This window comes from Theropithecus gelada, chromosome 7a (assembly GCF_003255815.1).
Source record: "Theropithecus gelada isolate Dixy chromosome 7a, Tgel_1.0, whole genome shotgun sequence".
In the NCBI taxonomy this organism is placed as follows: Eukaryota; Metazoa; Chordata; class Mammalia; order Primates; family Cercopithecidae; genus Theropithecus; species Theropithecus gelada.
In genome coordinates this window covers 47,979,015-47,994,854 of record NC_037674.1, presented here as the reverse complement: position 1 = coordinate 47,994,854, position 15,840 = coordinate 47,979,015, and the positions used below count along the sequence as shown (strand labels likewise).

The following is a 15,840-nucleotide window of genomic DNA, read 5'->3' as shown; positions in this document are numbered from 1 at the left end:
AAATTTGGTTTTGTGCTTTTCTGGGTTTGCTCTGTATATCCCTTTCATAGACTTTTGTTTTTCTGAAATAACATAAGTCTCTATCCCTTGCAAGCAAAAGGCCCTGATCATAACAGTGGATTTAATCCTGATAGCATTCCATAGCCATTAAAAGTTCCGGAGAAGGAAGATGACTTGATCAGAAATACAATTTAGACAAATAAAACTCTGACAGTAGTATAGAGCAGCAGTCCCCAACTTTCTTGGTACCAGAAACTGGTTTTGTGGAAGACAGTTTTTCGTGGAATGAGTGGGGGGGTGGTGGGGAGGGGGAGAATGAGTTGGGATGGTTTCGGGATGAAACCGTTCCACCTCAGATCATCAGGCATTAGATTCTCATAAGGAGTGTGCAACCTAGATCCCTCACATATGCAGTTCACAATAGGATTCCTACTCCCATGAGAATCTAATGCTACTTCTGATCTGACAGGAGGTGGAGTTCACAATAGCATTCCTATTCCCATGAGAATCTTTTTTTTTTTTTTTCGAGACGGAGTCTCGCTTTGTCGCCCAGGCTGGAGTGCAGTGGCACCATCTTGGCTCACTGCAAGCTCCGCCTCCTGGGTTCACGCTATTCTCCTGCCTCAGCCTCCGAGTAGCTGGGACTACAGGCACGCACTACCACGCCCGGCTAATTTTTTGTATTTTTAGTAGAGACGGGGTTTCACCGTGTTAGCCAGGATGGTCTCGATCTCCTGACCTCGTGATCCGCCCGTCTCGGCCTCTCAAAGTGCTGGGATTACAGGCTTGAGCCACCGCGCCTGGCCTCCCATGAGAATCTAATGCTGCTTCTGATCTGACAGGAGGTGGAGCTCAAGCAGTAATGCCCGCTGGTCCTCTGATCACCTCCTGCTGTGAGGCTCAGTTCCTAACAGACCACAGACCAGTACCAGTCTCTGGCCTGGGGACTGGGGACCCCTGATGTAGAGGCTGAATTGAGGAGACCTTGAAAAGGTCCTTTCTTGCCTTTCCCCTCATCAACATCACCTCTGATCTGAGTCTACTCTACTAGCCACTAGCAAATCAAGATTGTTCTGATTCTCCCACTCAGAGTTAATCCCTCCATTGTAATTCCATAGTCTGGGTTCCACAAGTAAAGACGAGACAAACCTCTCTCGTCTTTACGTCTAATTTTTAGCTATCTTTCCCTTTTCCCGTTTTCCCTTGACTGTATCATGCATTTTCAGGATTTCAATTGTTATCTCTGGGCAGATGACTCTTAAAGCTCTCTGGTGAGCCACCAGTCTCAGCTCTGCTGGACACCCTAATTGTCAGTTAAAATCCCTCAGAACAGGTTGGGGGCAGTGGCTCACGCCTGCAAGCCCAGCACCTTGGGAGGCCAAGGCAGGTGGATCACCTGAGATCAGGAGTTCGAGACCAGCTCAGCCAATGTGGTGAAACCCCACCTCTACTAAAAATACAAAAATTAGCCAGGCGTGGTGGCATGCACCTGTAATCCCGGCTACTTGGGAGGCTGAGACAGGAGAATCGCTTGAACCTGAGAGGTGGAGGTTGCAGTGAGCCAAGGTTGTGCCACTGCACTCCAGCTTGGGTGACAGAGCAAGACTCCATCTCCAAAAAAAAAAAAAAAAAAAAAATCCCTCAAAACCGCATGTCGCGGAGCTCATCCTCTTTTCCCAATATCTGCTCTTCCATTTGTACTGAGCCAGTGTATCATCATTCCCTGGGGAAATGTAGTGAGCTGTGATGGTGCCACTGCACACTCCAGTCAGGGCAACAAAGATCCTGTCTCAAAAAAAAAAAAAAAAAGAAAGAAAGAAAGGAAAGAAAAAAGAAATACTCGTTAAGTGAATAACTAAAGTCATGCTCTTTTCCTTTCCAAGCTGGTACACCCTCACATCTTTTCCTCTCCCCTTTCCTTTGTCCGCATTCCCACAGCACCCAGTTAGCTGCTGAGTTCCATTATTCCGTGTCTGAAATATTATTGCATTTGTCCCACAGCTTCCTTTCCACTGTCACTCCTTTAGCTCAGATCCGTCAAAAGTTCCCCTGGGGCTCTAGTTTTTCTAGTTTTATGACACACAAAAAAAACCTTTGTAAAAAATTCAGGCCATAAATAAAAGTCTGGCTGGGTGTGGTGGCTCACAACTGTCATCCCAGCACTTTGGGAGGCCAAGAGGGAGGATTGCTTGAGGCTAGGAGTTCAAGACCAGTCTGGGCAATATAGCAAGATTTTTAAAAAGTACAGCAAGTCTCTACAAACAAGAAAAGAAAAGAAATGTCTATTTATAGCCTCGGATTGGATGGATATAGGACAAAGTCAGTTATTGCAAGGGGTGTATGTCTAGTTTTAGGAAAGTCAGCTAAGACTTAGTGAGTAAACCTGAATAACTGGGATAATTATAAGACTAGAAGACAGGAGGGGATTGGGCTAAAAAAGAAACTGGACACATTTTCTTTTGGGTAGAGGTAGAGATGGGGTCTTCCTGTGTTGCCCAGGTTGGTCTCGAACTCCTGGGCTCAAGTAATCCCCCTGCCTCGGCCTCCCAAAGTGCTGGGATTACAGGCATAAGCCACCACACTGGGCCCCGGACACATTTTTAGAAACCCTACATAAAATTGTATATGTTCAGTACTGATAAATTGCATCGAGTTTTGTAAATTTAGAGATAGGACAGGAAGAGCTTGGAGGCAACAGGGTAAAGCAGAGGCAGAGGCATGTGAAATGGAATGGGTTTAAAAAGTGTCAGGATGGCTGGGCCAGTGGAGCACCTATAATCGCAGCACTTTGGAAGCCTGAGGCAGGAGGATCGCTTGAGCCCAGGAGTTTGAGACCAGCCTGGGCAACATAGGGAGACCCATCTCTACAAAAACTTTAAAAATTAGCTTGGCATGGTAGCATGTGCCTGTAGTCCCACCTACTTGGGAGGCTGATATGGGAGGACCCTTGAGCCCAGGAGTTTGAGATTGCAGGAGCTTTTACTGTAGTGGAACAGACAGACAAATGGACAAACAATAACAATAGAGCCATACCCCAATATACTCAAGGGATTGGTTCCAGGACCCGCCTCCCCCATGCCCCCAACCTTCCAAGAATACCAAAATCCGCATATACTCTGCACATACTCAAGTCCTGCAGATGGTCCTCCATACCCATGGGGTTTGCATCGCAAGAACACTGTGTTTTCCATCTGCCTTTGGCTACATAGTATCTGTGTATAGATGGACCAGGGCAGTTCAAACCCATGTTGTTCAAGGGTCAACTGTACTTTGAGATACATGAGATTAACTCAGAGAGTTATGGGATCACGGAGGGGGATCTTACCCAGATTTGAGAAGTCAGAGATTTCCAGGATGGTAAAATATAAGTTTAGACCTTGAAGTAGGCAGAGGGATTGGGAAGTGGGAAAGGCATTGCAGAAAGAAGAGAGTATGGTAGAGGACCAGGAAGTGAGGTAATCGTGGCACATTTTATTTTGCTAGCCCCATAAACCCTTTGTTCAATATGTTATCCTCTTTCATACCTCTGTGCTTTGCCTATGCTCCCCCCTTCCCTGCCTGGCTAACTCATGCTTTGGGAGTCAATTCAAAGTTCACCTCCATTGTAAAAGACTTACTGAGGCAAATTATTTATTTCCTGCTTTCTGATCCCCCAATTTATAAGCCAAAAACCTGGGCACATTGTCTGACAGTCAATTATTTTTCTGATATGTAAATTAATTTTATTAGAAGATATAGATATGAAAATTAAATCATGTTTTTATTCATTTAACAAGCTGCCTTTAATAAAGAAAAAATAAACAATCAAATATTATATACTTTATTATGTTATTTTCGATATTCATTTACTGTCAAAATTGATGGCAATGTTGTATATATACTAATTTAAATAGTTCATATTGTTAAAAACTGTTTATTCATTTTTTAAATTTAAATTTAATTTTTTTTTGAGATAGAACCTCCACCCAGGCTGGAGTGCAGTAGCGTGATCTTGGCTCACTGCAACCTCCACCTCCCGGGTTCAAGTGACCCTCCTGCCTCAGCCTCCCAAGTAGCTGGGATTACAGGTGCCTGCCACCACGCTAATTTTTGTATTTTTAGTAGAGATGGAGTTTGACCGTGTTGGCCAGGCTGGTCTCAAACTTCTGACCTCAAGTGATTCACCCGCCTCAGCCTCCCAAAGTGTTGGGATTATAGGCATGAGCTACCATGCCCAGTCTAATTTTAATTTTAAGTTTCTGTGGTACATAGTAGGTGCATATATTTATGGGGTACATGAGATGTTTTGATATAGGCGTCCAATGTGAAATAAGCACATCATGGAGAATGGGGTTATCCATACTCTCAATCGTTTATCCTTTGAGTTGTAAACAATCCAGTTACACTCTTTTAAGTTCTTTTAAAATATACAACTATTATTGACTATAGTCACCCTGTTGTGCTCTCGAATAGTACGTCTTATTCAGTCTACTTTTTTTGTACCCATTAACCACCCCCATCTCAAAAAAAAAAAAAAAAAAAAAGAGAGAAGTGAGGTTTCCTTGTATTATCCATGCTGGTCTTGAACTCCTGGGCTCAAGTGATCCTCCCATCTTGGCCTCCCACAGTGCTGGAATTGCAGGTGTGAGCCACCATCCCCAGCCTGTGATCCATTTTTAATTAAGTTTGTGTATGCTGTGAGGTAGGGGATCATAGTTCATTTTCCCCACATAGGGGTATCTATTTTATCACCTTTTATTGAAAATAACTTGCTTTCCCCACTAAATTAAATTGGTGTCTTTGTTGAGATCGAGTAATAATCAAATGGCTCTTTTCCTGGACCCTCTATTCCATTCCATCTATTTGTCTGCCATTATGCCAAAACCCCACTCTAGTGTATAGTAAGGGGGGATATTTTGGAAGATCAACAAATTTATCTTGTGTAACTTACTTTTATGTATGCATAAGAATATTTGATTTAAAAATTTGATTAAGTCTAAAAGAGCTCTTTCAGTAATAATTAAATAACTGAATCCCTGTAATCCACCATGCTCGGCCCCATTAGTAATTTTTATAATGTCTTTATTTGGATCTAGCTCTTTCATCTTGCGTAACTCTTTTAAATGACTCCTCCCTTCTGGTACAGTTTGAATATCACATAAAAGGGTGCCTTGGCATATGCTCAGTCCTGAAATTCTACTTCGATCTACTGCTGTCATCCTCGAAACTGCTCTAAACACTCCCCCAAATTATTGATCCTGTGGGTCTGATTATGAACTTGGCTCTTCTGACAATACTTTTCAAATCCTTTTCCTTTGTACCTTTGGTAACATCTCTCCTGACTGGCAGAGTACCCAGACACTTACTAATGCTGATGAAAATTAAGATTTGAGCAAAGAAGAAATTAGTGTAAGAATGCATGCCTTAGAATCTGAACCTGATGACTGTGGGATCTAATTTCTGCTTTTTTTGCTACAAGCTCTGTTCTTGAATAATCAACCATCAAAGACAAATTGCTTGATGAATTTCTGTATTGTCAGAATGTTTAATTTCCCATCAAAGCCATGTATGTATAACTAGCAATTAGGTACCTACAAGCTGCATATAAATTATCATGATTTCAATTTCAGTAGCCCTTGGTTTTTGACAAAGGGTTTCACTATATTGCCCAGGCTAAACTTGAACTCCTTGGTTCAAGTGATCCTCCCGCCTTAGCCTCCTGAATAGCTGGGAGTAGCTGGGACTACAGGGATGTGTTATCATGCCCAGTGAAAGCCCTTAATTTTAAAAGTTCATTTTCCTGATCTTTACATGTATTTTAATACTAAAATTAAATTTAAAAATTTTAAAAAGTACCTACTAACTAAATAATGCCACCCAATAACAATAGCATTATTTGTATTATGTTCTGGTAACATAGTGGTGAACAAGGAAGACAGGGTCTCTGATAACTGTGGAATTCTCCTTGATCACTTCTCAAGCCTCTCTTCTGGATACCCACTATTTCTTGGCTCTACAGCGCTTTTCCTTCCCTACTTCTGTAGTTCAGTCTCTCCTTATTCTCTACCTCCAATAAAAAGGGGCCTCCTAACTGGTTTTTTATGCAACTATTCAACATGGTATTTCTAAAATGCAGATCTTTCGGGATGATTTTCAATTGCTCAGAGAATAAATTCCTCGACTTCCTATGTAAGGCCCTGCAGGACCAGGCCCCTGTCCTTATCTTTGAGCACTCTCCATCTTGCACCCAAAGGCCCAGCAATATCTTACTGCTTTCAGTAAATACACACCGGGGTATGTGGGGTTTTGTCTGGGGAAAGGGGATGTGAGTTGCTAAGAGATTTATAGTCAATCTTGAAGGGAAGAGCTCATATCGGAGGCAATGGAATGCCTCGAGCTGGCTCTGAGAGTACACATTTTTTCCAGTCATAAGTAGATCACATTTTTGTGATCTTGTGATCCCCTCTCTAGCAGAGCCGTGCAGACTACCCACTTCCGGCCCTTTCTTGCCCCACGAAATTTCACATCACAACGACTTGTGGTTTTAATCCTCCGTTTTTCTGCTGCTGAACTTACTTCAGCCTGGGAAGTCCTTTACCTCCCAGTAGGCCTGGCGAGCTCCATCACAACATTCAAGATTCACCCTGGAGCCATCTGGGAAACTTTCTTTTCCAGCTCGCCCTGCGTCCTCGCCTCCCCACCCCGTGCTTCTCGAGTCGGGTGAGCTGTCTAGTTCCATCAGACACCGCACGGCCGCAGGGGTGGCCGGTTATTTACGGTTCTACTGGGCCCGACAGGCGTCTGGGGAGCCGAGCAGTTGCCGACGCCCGGCACTACCCGCTGCATGCAGCAGGAGCCTCACGTCCAGGCCGGAAGTGAAAGGGCAGGGAGTGGGTCCTCCCGGGGTCGCAGGCGCAGAGCGGCCTCTGGTCACGTGATTCGCCGATAGTCACGCGGGCGCCGCTCACCTGACCAGGGTCTCACGTGGCCAGGCCTCTCCGAGAGGGGAGACCGGGGGGCCATGGCAAGCTCCAGGCTTTGGTTTTCGCTGCTGCTGGCGGCAGCGTTCGCAGGACGGGCGACCGCCCTCTGGCCCTGGCCTCAGAACATCCAAACCTCCGACCAGCGCTACGTCCTTTATCCGAACAACTTTCAATTCCAGTACGATGTCAGCTCCGCCGCGCAGCCTGGCTGCTCAGTCCTCGACGAGGCCTTCCAGCGCTATCGTGACCTGCTTTTCGGTTCCGGGTCTTGGCCCCGTCCTTACGGCACAGGTCAGTCGAACTTGTCCCGCCCTGTTCCCGGGCCCTGAGAGAGCCTGCCTGGGGACAGCTCCCCCAGGGCTACAGAGACGCCCTCTGGGCTTTTGCCCAGCCCTCTGATCACAAGCACTCCACTTCCTCCTCGAGCTGTATTAGGTTTACATCCAAAGGTAACTACTATAGGACTACGGTTCAATCAGGAGATTAATTTATGGAAAATACTGTGCCAGCAAAAATCTTAGGTGATCCTTCTGACCGTGTTCAAGCTGTCCAGGGTCCTAGTGAGGCTGTGGCCAAGGGCTGGGTAGAGGAGACCAGAGAAAACACTCAAAATTGGGGAGACATAATACAAGAACTATGCAAGGTTACATACAAGTGTCTGGCACAGAGAATGTTTGGTGGGCGGATCACGAGGTCAGGAGTTCGAGACCAGCCTGACCAACACCGTGAAACCACGTCTCTACCAAAAATACAAAAAATTAGCCGGGCGTGGTGGTGCGCGCCTGTAGTCCCAGCTACTCAGGGTGCTAAGGCGGGAGAATCGCTTGAACCCAGGAGGTGGAGGTTGTCATGAGCCGAGATCGCGCCACTGCACTCCAGCCTGGGCAGCAGAGCGAGACTCCGTCTCAAAAAAGCAACCCCTCCCCCCAAAACAAGACAAGTATAAACTGTGAAAGAAGTCATAGAACATAAGGAAGTGAATTTCCAGCGGCTACTTGGAATGGGGTGGTGGATGTAATTAGCCGGGACTGAAAAGAGCGTATTCCAGGCAGGAAGAAGGGCTTGAGCAGAGACACAAAGAGTTATGATTGAGCTCAAATTTCAGGTCTAGTGGATGTGATGAGTGGGTTCTGGGGATTGAGGAGGGATGAGGGTGGGGAAAATGTGGGGTTAAAGAGGTCAAGAGCACTTTAGACATTGGTTTGATATAAAATGGAAGGGGCTAACAGTTTTCTTTTAGGCAGCTATGTAATCAGTACTGAAAATTGCATTTGAGGATAATTATTCCACAGCACATGTATAAGTCGAGTCAACAATGTAAAGGAATACAATTCTGCTGCATGGGTTCAAAATTTAGAAGTTTCTTGATAATCTCCTGGAATCTAGCTCTTTGGTTATATTGTATAGATGTTATGGGGGTGGGAGCCACATTTACAGTTGAGTCATATAGTAATATTTTATATGATGTTTCAAGTGTGTTTAAATTACTTCACAAAAGTTATCATTTGATATCTAGAATTAAAAGCATTTAATTAAACACGTGACATTTGATTTAGGGAAAGAAGTACAATCTCAGCATCAGAGTAGTCCTTAACTGGTAAAATGCATTAAGCTGGAGAGGATAAGAGGCCTGCTCTTGAGTGTGGTAGATCACATTTTCCTCTGAATCCTGCATGACAAATAATAGAGAGCCTTACACAAGATTGGCACTCAGAATATGTTGATTTGGGTTATAGAAGAGTTTGAGCCTGGTTTATGGGGGAAAAAAAAGATCCTTCTAACTGCTATGTGTCAATCCCAGTGCTGGGCACTCTGAAGGTTACGAGAAAAGTCTTAAGACCTAGCCCTAGACTCTATAGTTCAATTGCGGAAACATGAAAATATGAAACAGTGGTACACAGTGAATTATAAGATGCTCAAAAGCTTTGTAGGTTGTTTACTAATACTATATACATGAGAATAATTCCTTTCCTTTTTTTTTTTTTTTTTTTTTTTGAGATGGAGTCTCGCTCTGTTGCCCAGGCTGGAGTGCAGTGGCCAGATCTCGCCCGGCTAGTTTTTTGTATTTTTTTAGTAGAGACGGGGTTTCACCATGTTAGCCAGGATGGTCTCGATCTCCTGACCTCGTGATCCGCCTGTCTCGGCCTCCCAAAGTGCTGGGATTACAGGCTTGAGCCACCGCGCCTGGCCTTTTTTTTTTTTTTTTTTTTTTGTTTGAGATGGAGTCTTGCTTTATCACTCAGCATACACTGAGGCTGAGTGCAGTGATATGATCTCAGCTCACTGCAACCTCCGCCTCCTGGGTTCAAGCGATTCTCCTGCGCCAGCCTCCCGCGTAGCTGGGACTACAGGTGTTCGCCACCATGCCCAGCTAATTTTTATATTTTTAGTAGAGATGGGGTTTCACCATGTTGGCCAGGCTGGTCTCGAACTCCTGGCCTCAAGTGATCCACCCGCCTTGGCCTCCCAAAGTGCTGGGATTATGGGCATGAGCCACCGCGCCTTGCCTAATTCCTATACTACTAAATTAGGCCTTCACCTCCATTGCTATGGTACCATAGTTTAATCAAGTAGATAGAAATGGAGAGATTGTGAGACAATGAAATACTATAAATTCCCTAACGAAAGAGATTTAGAGCCAGATAAATTCAATAAGATGTTTATTTCCATATATTACCTTCCTGTAAGTTCATTTGCATTATTAGTTGAGGGTTCTTGTCCTTTGAGAGAAAAAGAAGACTGGGTTGGGTGAACATTACTAAAGACTTAAAAGTAACTTCTTTCTCTATTGTTCTTCCCATGGAGTCTTCCCTTTGGAACATAGTTTCCTGTGGAGGCTTTTAGGTGACTTTAAGCTAGAATCCTACTTCTGCAGAAACAAGGATGAAGCAATAGCATGGGAAGCAAATAGAGGGAAAGCAGTACCAACAAGGCTGAAGCCAGAATACATTCCTTTATGAGTCTGATTTTAGTAAAGAAGGCAACATATGCAGGTTAAATCTTAACTAACAGATTTCTGTCCTCTTCCTCCAAACAGCTTAATTGTAGGTTCTGGGCCAGTGGGTTTTGTTTGTTTGTTTTTGTTTTTTTTGAGACAGTCTTGCTTAGTCACCCAGGCTAGAGTGCAGTGACACAGTCTTGGCTCACTGCAACCTCTGCCTCCCGGTCTCAAGCGATCCTCCCACCTCAGCCCCTTGAGTAGCTGGGACCACAGGAGCATGCCACCACACCTGGCTAATTTTTGTATTTTTTGTAGACAGGGTTTCACCATGTTGCCCAAGCTGGTCTCCAATTCCTGAGCTCAAGTGATCCCCTTGCCTTGGCCTACCAAAGTCCTGGGATTACAGGGTGGAATGAGCCCCCCTGGCCGACCCAGTGTTTTTCATTAAGCAGTGCAACTTCTGGTTTTGATCTAAACCTGAAACTAAGAATTCATACTCCCTTTTCTGGAAAACAAGTCTGGTATTGAGGTTCAGTTCTATTTTGAATTCACCTTCAAGGGTTAGTCCCACCAGTTGCTAAATGTTCTGTGAGGGTGTTTAGTATTTGCCACCTTTCTTTGTCATTGAAAGGTGTTTCTACCAGTTGGAGGGTGTGTGTTGCATGTTGTTGAACCTGTTAAATAGACTTGTTTTAGGAACTAGATACTTGAATGAATCTAGTTCCCTGTGTGATTATTAAGCCACATCCTGTTTGCAAAGCAAAGATGTGATCATTTGGAATTTGGAATGGCACCCATCTAATGTTGCTCCAGACACTTAATAAGCATGGTGTGGAGCATGGTGATTGATGGAGCTGATAAAGCCCAGATTTTTCCAAGTAAAGTGGCTAAGTCTGTTTCTGCCATTTGACTGCATTTTTTTTTCTTTTTCTTTTTTTTTTTTTTTTTTTTTTGAGAGGGAGTCTTGCTCTGTTGCCCAGGCTGGAATGCAGTGGCGTGATTTTGACTCACTGCAACCTCCACCTCCTGGGTTCAAGCGATTGTCTTGCCTCAGCCTCCCAAGTAGCTGGGATTACAAGCGCCCACCACCATGCCTGGCTAATTTTTTATTTTTTAGTAGAGACGGGCTTTAGTAGCGACGGGGTTTCACCACGTTGGCCAGGCTGCTTTCGAACTTCTGGCCTCATGTGATCTGCCCACTTCAGGATTACAGGTATGAGCCACTGTGACTGGCCATTCTTCTTTGCTTTTCCTGAAACTGATTGATAGAAGCCATAGTATATCATAGATATTATAAGGTTCCCATCCTGGTCTGATGTTCACCTGCACATCTCTATGAGTGGCTGAGGATGCCATTGTCCTTGAACAGAATAATCCTCCTTCCCTTCTCCAGCCCTTTTATTCTGGAATGGAAGATGATTATATGAGAATCTGTATCCTTCTACAGCTTTTATAAATATTTGATTTGCTCATCTTCAGATATGAAAGAAGTGACTGGGTTAATAAGTGGCATAGTTCAGTATAATCTGGCTCTCCTAAAATACCTTCTTTGGCCTTTTCTTCTATATCTGGAACGTTGTAGATATGTAGTTATTATTTGTAGAATATATTAACGTTAAAGAGCTACTTTGTGGCCGGGCGCGGTGGCTCAAGCCTGTAATCCCAGCACTTTGGGAGGCCGAGGCGGGTGGATCACAAGGTCAGGAGATCGAGACTATCCTGGCTAACATGGTGAAACCCCGTCTCTACTAAAAATACAAAAACCTAGCCGGGCGCGGTAGCGGGCGCCTGTAGTCCCAGCTACTCGGGAGGCTGAGACGGGAGAATGGCGTGAACCCGGGGGGCGGAGCTTGCAGTGAGCCGAGATCGCGCCACTGCACTCCAGCCTGGGAGACACAGTGAGACTCCGTCTCAAAAAAAAAAAAAAAAAAAAAAAAAAGAGCTACTTTGTGTAAATATTTGTAAGAAGGCTTTATGGGTTTGGGTTTTGTTTTCTTTCTTTTCTTTTTTTCTTTTAGAGACAGGGTCTTGTTTTGTCACCCAGGCTGGAGTGCAGTGGCACAAACACAGCCCACTGCAGCCTCGACCTCTGAGGCTCAAGCTGTTCTCCCATCTCAGTCTCCTGAGTAGCTTGGACTCCAGGTGCACAGCTAATTTTTGTAGAGATGGAGTCCCACCGTGTTGCCCCAGCTGATCTCAAACCCCTGGGCTCACCCAGTCTGCCTGCTTCAGCCACCCAAAGTGTTGGGATTACAGGTCTGAGAAGATCATCAGAAAGATATGATTTGCAGTTTTTCATTGAGGATTGCCTTCCTTTCAGGTTTCCAATTTGGAGTGTAAGTGTGTGATTCTGGGCAAAGGATAATCACACTGTGCTGCTTATTGTGTGATCCCAACTTGTGCTGCTCTTAACTCAGCACACAGTGGGAGATGCATTGGGATTGCGTGTAGGAGGGAAACAGATAAGGTCAGGCAGCTGGGCTGGGGAGAAAGAATAATGCTGATTAGTTCTCTCCACTTTAATTAGGCTAGTGGCTAAGTATACTTTAACCTTTCCCACGGCAAAGACAAGGCATATTCCTGCCAAAGGCATGGTTGCCACTAAGTTTATTGTTTTGAAAGCAAAGAGGAAGAAAACAACATGGGAAGAAGGTTTTGTAGTAGAATTACTTTTCTTGTGAAGGGGTATGTGGAGAACAGAGGGATACATAGGAGAAATACAGTGATGAATAAATTCTCTTTAGAAAGAAGGTGAGAGCAGAAGCACAGTTTTTAGTTGAAGGGCAAAATAAGTGTCGTATTTGATTTTGAATCCCAGGGCCTAGATTAGCTTGGCCCGCAGTCTTCTCACAGCCCTGTTTTTTTCTTTTCTTTTCTTTCTTTCTTTCTTTTTTTTTTTTTTAAAGAAACAGGTCTTTCTCTGTCATTCAGACTGGAGTGCAGTGGCGTGATCGTGGCTTACTGCAACCTCGAACTCCAGGACTCAAGCAATCTTCCCGCCTCACTCATGAATAGCTAGGACTACAGGCGCATGCCACTGCACCCAGCTAATTTTTTTTATTTTTTACATTTTGTAGAGATGGGGGTCTTAGTATATCGCCCAGGCTGGTCTTGAACCCCGCTGGCTTCAAGCGATCCTCTTGCCTCGGCCTCCCAGAGTGCTGAGATTACAGGTGTGAGCCACCATTTATTACCTGAAGTATGATACTTTTCCAGTATCCCTGGATAGTACTGAGTCCAAGAAGCTAAACTTGATCAAGGTGTATGTGGGTAGCCTAGCCCTGGTTTATAAAAAATTCGAGTTTTATTTCCATGAGCTGTAGGTATTCCCCTGCCTTGGATATTCTGTTTGAACACAGTATACGTGTATCAGGGTCTGGAACATGATTTATTGAGGAGTCAGCCAAGAAAGTGTTTATTAACTCCTTAAGTATGTGCCTTCAGACTAATTGCCTAATTTCCAAGCTGTTGCTGCTACTTCCTTCTTTTTTTTTTTTTAAACTCTGCCTACCTTCCAGACATTTCTAAGGATAACAAGAAAATAGTTATGTTTTTTCAGTCTTTGAAGGAGGCTATAATAGTGGGAAGAACTTGGTGATTTTAAAAATAAAACAATAAAAATTAAAAGTCCGAGCCCCAGAGATGCCCTTCCTTCCATTTCCTTCTACCCCAGTTCCTTACGTCCAAACAGAAGCAAGAAGCATAGCATTGGAAGGTTTTTGACGATGGATACCTGTTGTTTTGTTGTTGTTTGTTTGTTTTTAACAATCTCATGCTAGAGCATGTTGTCTGTTTCTTAAGCCTGTTAAAGGCATAAGCCTCAATCCCTTTCCTGTTGATTATATAGAGGGAAAGGAGTTTTACTGCCTTACCAGTACTTCTTTTAAGAAATAAAACTGGGCATGGTGTCTCATGCCTGTAGTCCCAGCTACTCCGGAGGCTGAGGTAGAAGGATGGCTTGAGCTCAGGAGGTGGAGGTTGCAGTTAGCCAAGATCGTGTCATTGCACTCCAGCCTGGACAACAGAGCCAGACCTTGTCTCAAAAAAAGCAAACAAACAAATAAACAAACAAAAACCCGGAAACAAAAACAAAAGAAGGGTCACTCTTATGTTTCTGCAGTTTCCTAAATTTCTTCTCCTGGCCCTGAAAATAAGTGATAAAATAGAATCAATTTGCATCATCCTCAGGAGGTTCCACAACCTTTGTGGAGCCAGTGACAACAAAGTCAGTGGAAGAAAGGAGGTTGGGTCCGTAGGGGTCAGAGAGGTGTATGTTTGAAGAGTTTTCTGTGGTGTGAGCTGTCTCAAGGTTTACATGTTCACAGTCTATTGTAATACCAAAATGAATTCTATTTTCTTCTCTATTCCTGGTTGTAATGAACAAAACCCATTATTGGGTCAGGAACTTCAGTCTTCTCTCTTCTTGTCCTTTGTTCCTGTTTTAAGCTTTGGCATTTGCTTAAGCTTCCTGGCCACACACTCAGCCCTGATCCCCAGCCAACTTTGGTATGCTATTGTTGTGTCCACATCTTGAAGCTGGTTAGGCTTGGGTGTGGTGTGGAGCTCCTTCCTGTGGAAGTGTATACTCAAATGCAGGACGTATGGGTGCTTGTCAGCTTGTCACCTGTTAAGCAGCCTTCCCCTTCTTTTGTAAAACTCTTCGGATTGAGGGGGTAAGGGGGATGACTTACCAGATACACTGTGTTATACATGAACAGTTTAACTACTGTACTGTTTGTTCAACCTTGTCCTTGTTGTAACTAGGATTCCACATTAGTGGCTTTGTTGTTTTGCCTGGAGCTGCAGTCCTAGGTTGGGGGAGATTCAGAGTTCTAAGGCTATGTCGCTTTTGTATGTTGAAGTGTCACCTGTTCACATACAGAATGGGATCTCACAAGAGTGAAGCCTTCAGTCTCCTATAAGAGGCTCATGAAAAACCCTTCAGGGAAGCTGCTCCTAGAGTGTGGCTTTGCCATAGGAGACCCTACCCCAGGACTCCTCTGGCCAAATGAGAGAATCGAGGTTTGCTGGGGCAAAACTGTCTTATTGGGAAAAGGGTAGTAGAACATGGAAGGAAACTAGCATTTATTGTCTGGCACTTGATGTATGTTATTGCCCTTTCATCTTCATAACAGCTCTGTGAGGTCAGTGTTATCTGAATCTTTGAGAATGGAGACATAGAAGCTAAGTAACATGCCCAGGGTTACACAGTTTGTAGGGGTGGAGCAGAAATTCCAGTATACATAAATTTTGCTCCTGTCACTGTACAGTCTTGTGGCATACTCATACACGCCTTTGTCAATCCAGTTAGCAATTTGGAAAACTACTGGCCTCTGGCAGGATTAAGCTCTAATCATATCTTAGCATTAATTACTTCAAATAGGTAATAACTTCTAACATCTAGTTACTCAATAGCACTCAGGTTATGAATATTTTGATCCCTGGCCCATTGGTACCAGATTCCAGTAGCATTTCTTCCTTCTTCGCATCTATTCTTAGTACAAGTAGTATTTATTAGGTAACTTTAATCGTCAATAGTACTACGTCCAAGGAATATTAAGTTGAACTGCCCTGTCCTTAAAGTATTTACAGTTCCTGGAAGTGGGGATACAGACAGACAGGGTGTGATATTTTTCTATAATAACTGAAGCACAAAGTACTTTGGGAGTGGAGAAGAGGAACACCCGACCTAAGTGTGTGGAGGGGAAAGGAGAAGGTGCATATTGAAAAGACTTTCCTAGAGAGCTGTTGAAGGAGGTCTAAAAGTAGAAGTTGGTGGGGGTGAAGATAGTATTCCACATAGAAGGAACTGCACGTGGAAAAGGCCTACAGGCGAGAAGCCTTCATGCCATATTCAAGGAACTCAAGGTGTCTAGCTGAAATACACAACTCTAGGGTGGATCAGCAAGTTCTGAAGCTAAAGAGGAGATAGATGGA

The 15,840-nt window shown here is 44.1% G+C and overlaps 1 protein-coding gene across 2 annotated transcripts in view; it reads left to right on the top strand.

The window, feature by feature from the left end:
* The first annotated feature begins 5,839 nt into the window (after positions 1 to 5,839).
* HEXA (hexosaminidase subunit alpha) overlaps positions 5,840 to 15,840 on the top strand; it is a 35,421-nt gene continuing 25,420 nt past the window's right edge. For both annotated transcript variants that reach the window (XM_025389666.1, XM_025389667.1), the window contains exon 1: positions 5,840 to 7,253. In XM_025389666.1, coding sequence (XP_025245451.1) covers positions 7,001 to 7,253 — 253 coding nt within the window. In that variant the 5' untranslated portion in view covers positions 5,840 to 7,000. The remainder of the gene's footprint in view (positions 7,254 to 15,840) is intronic.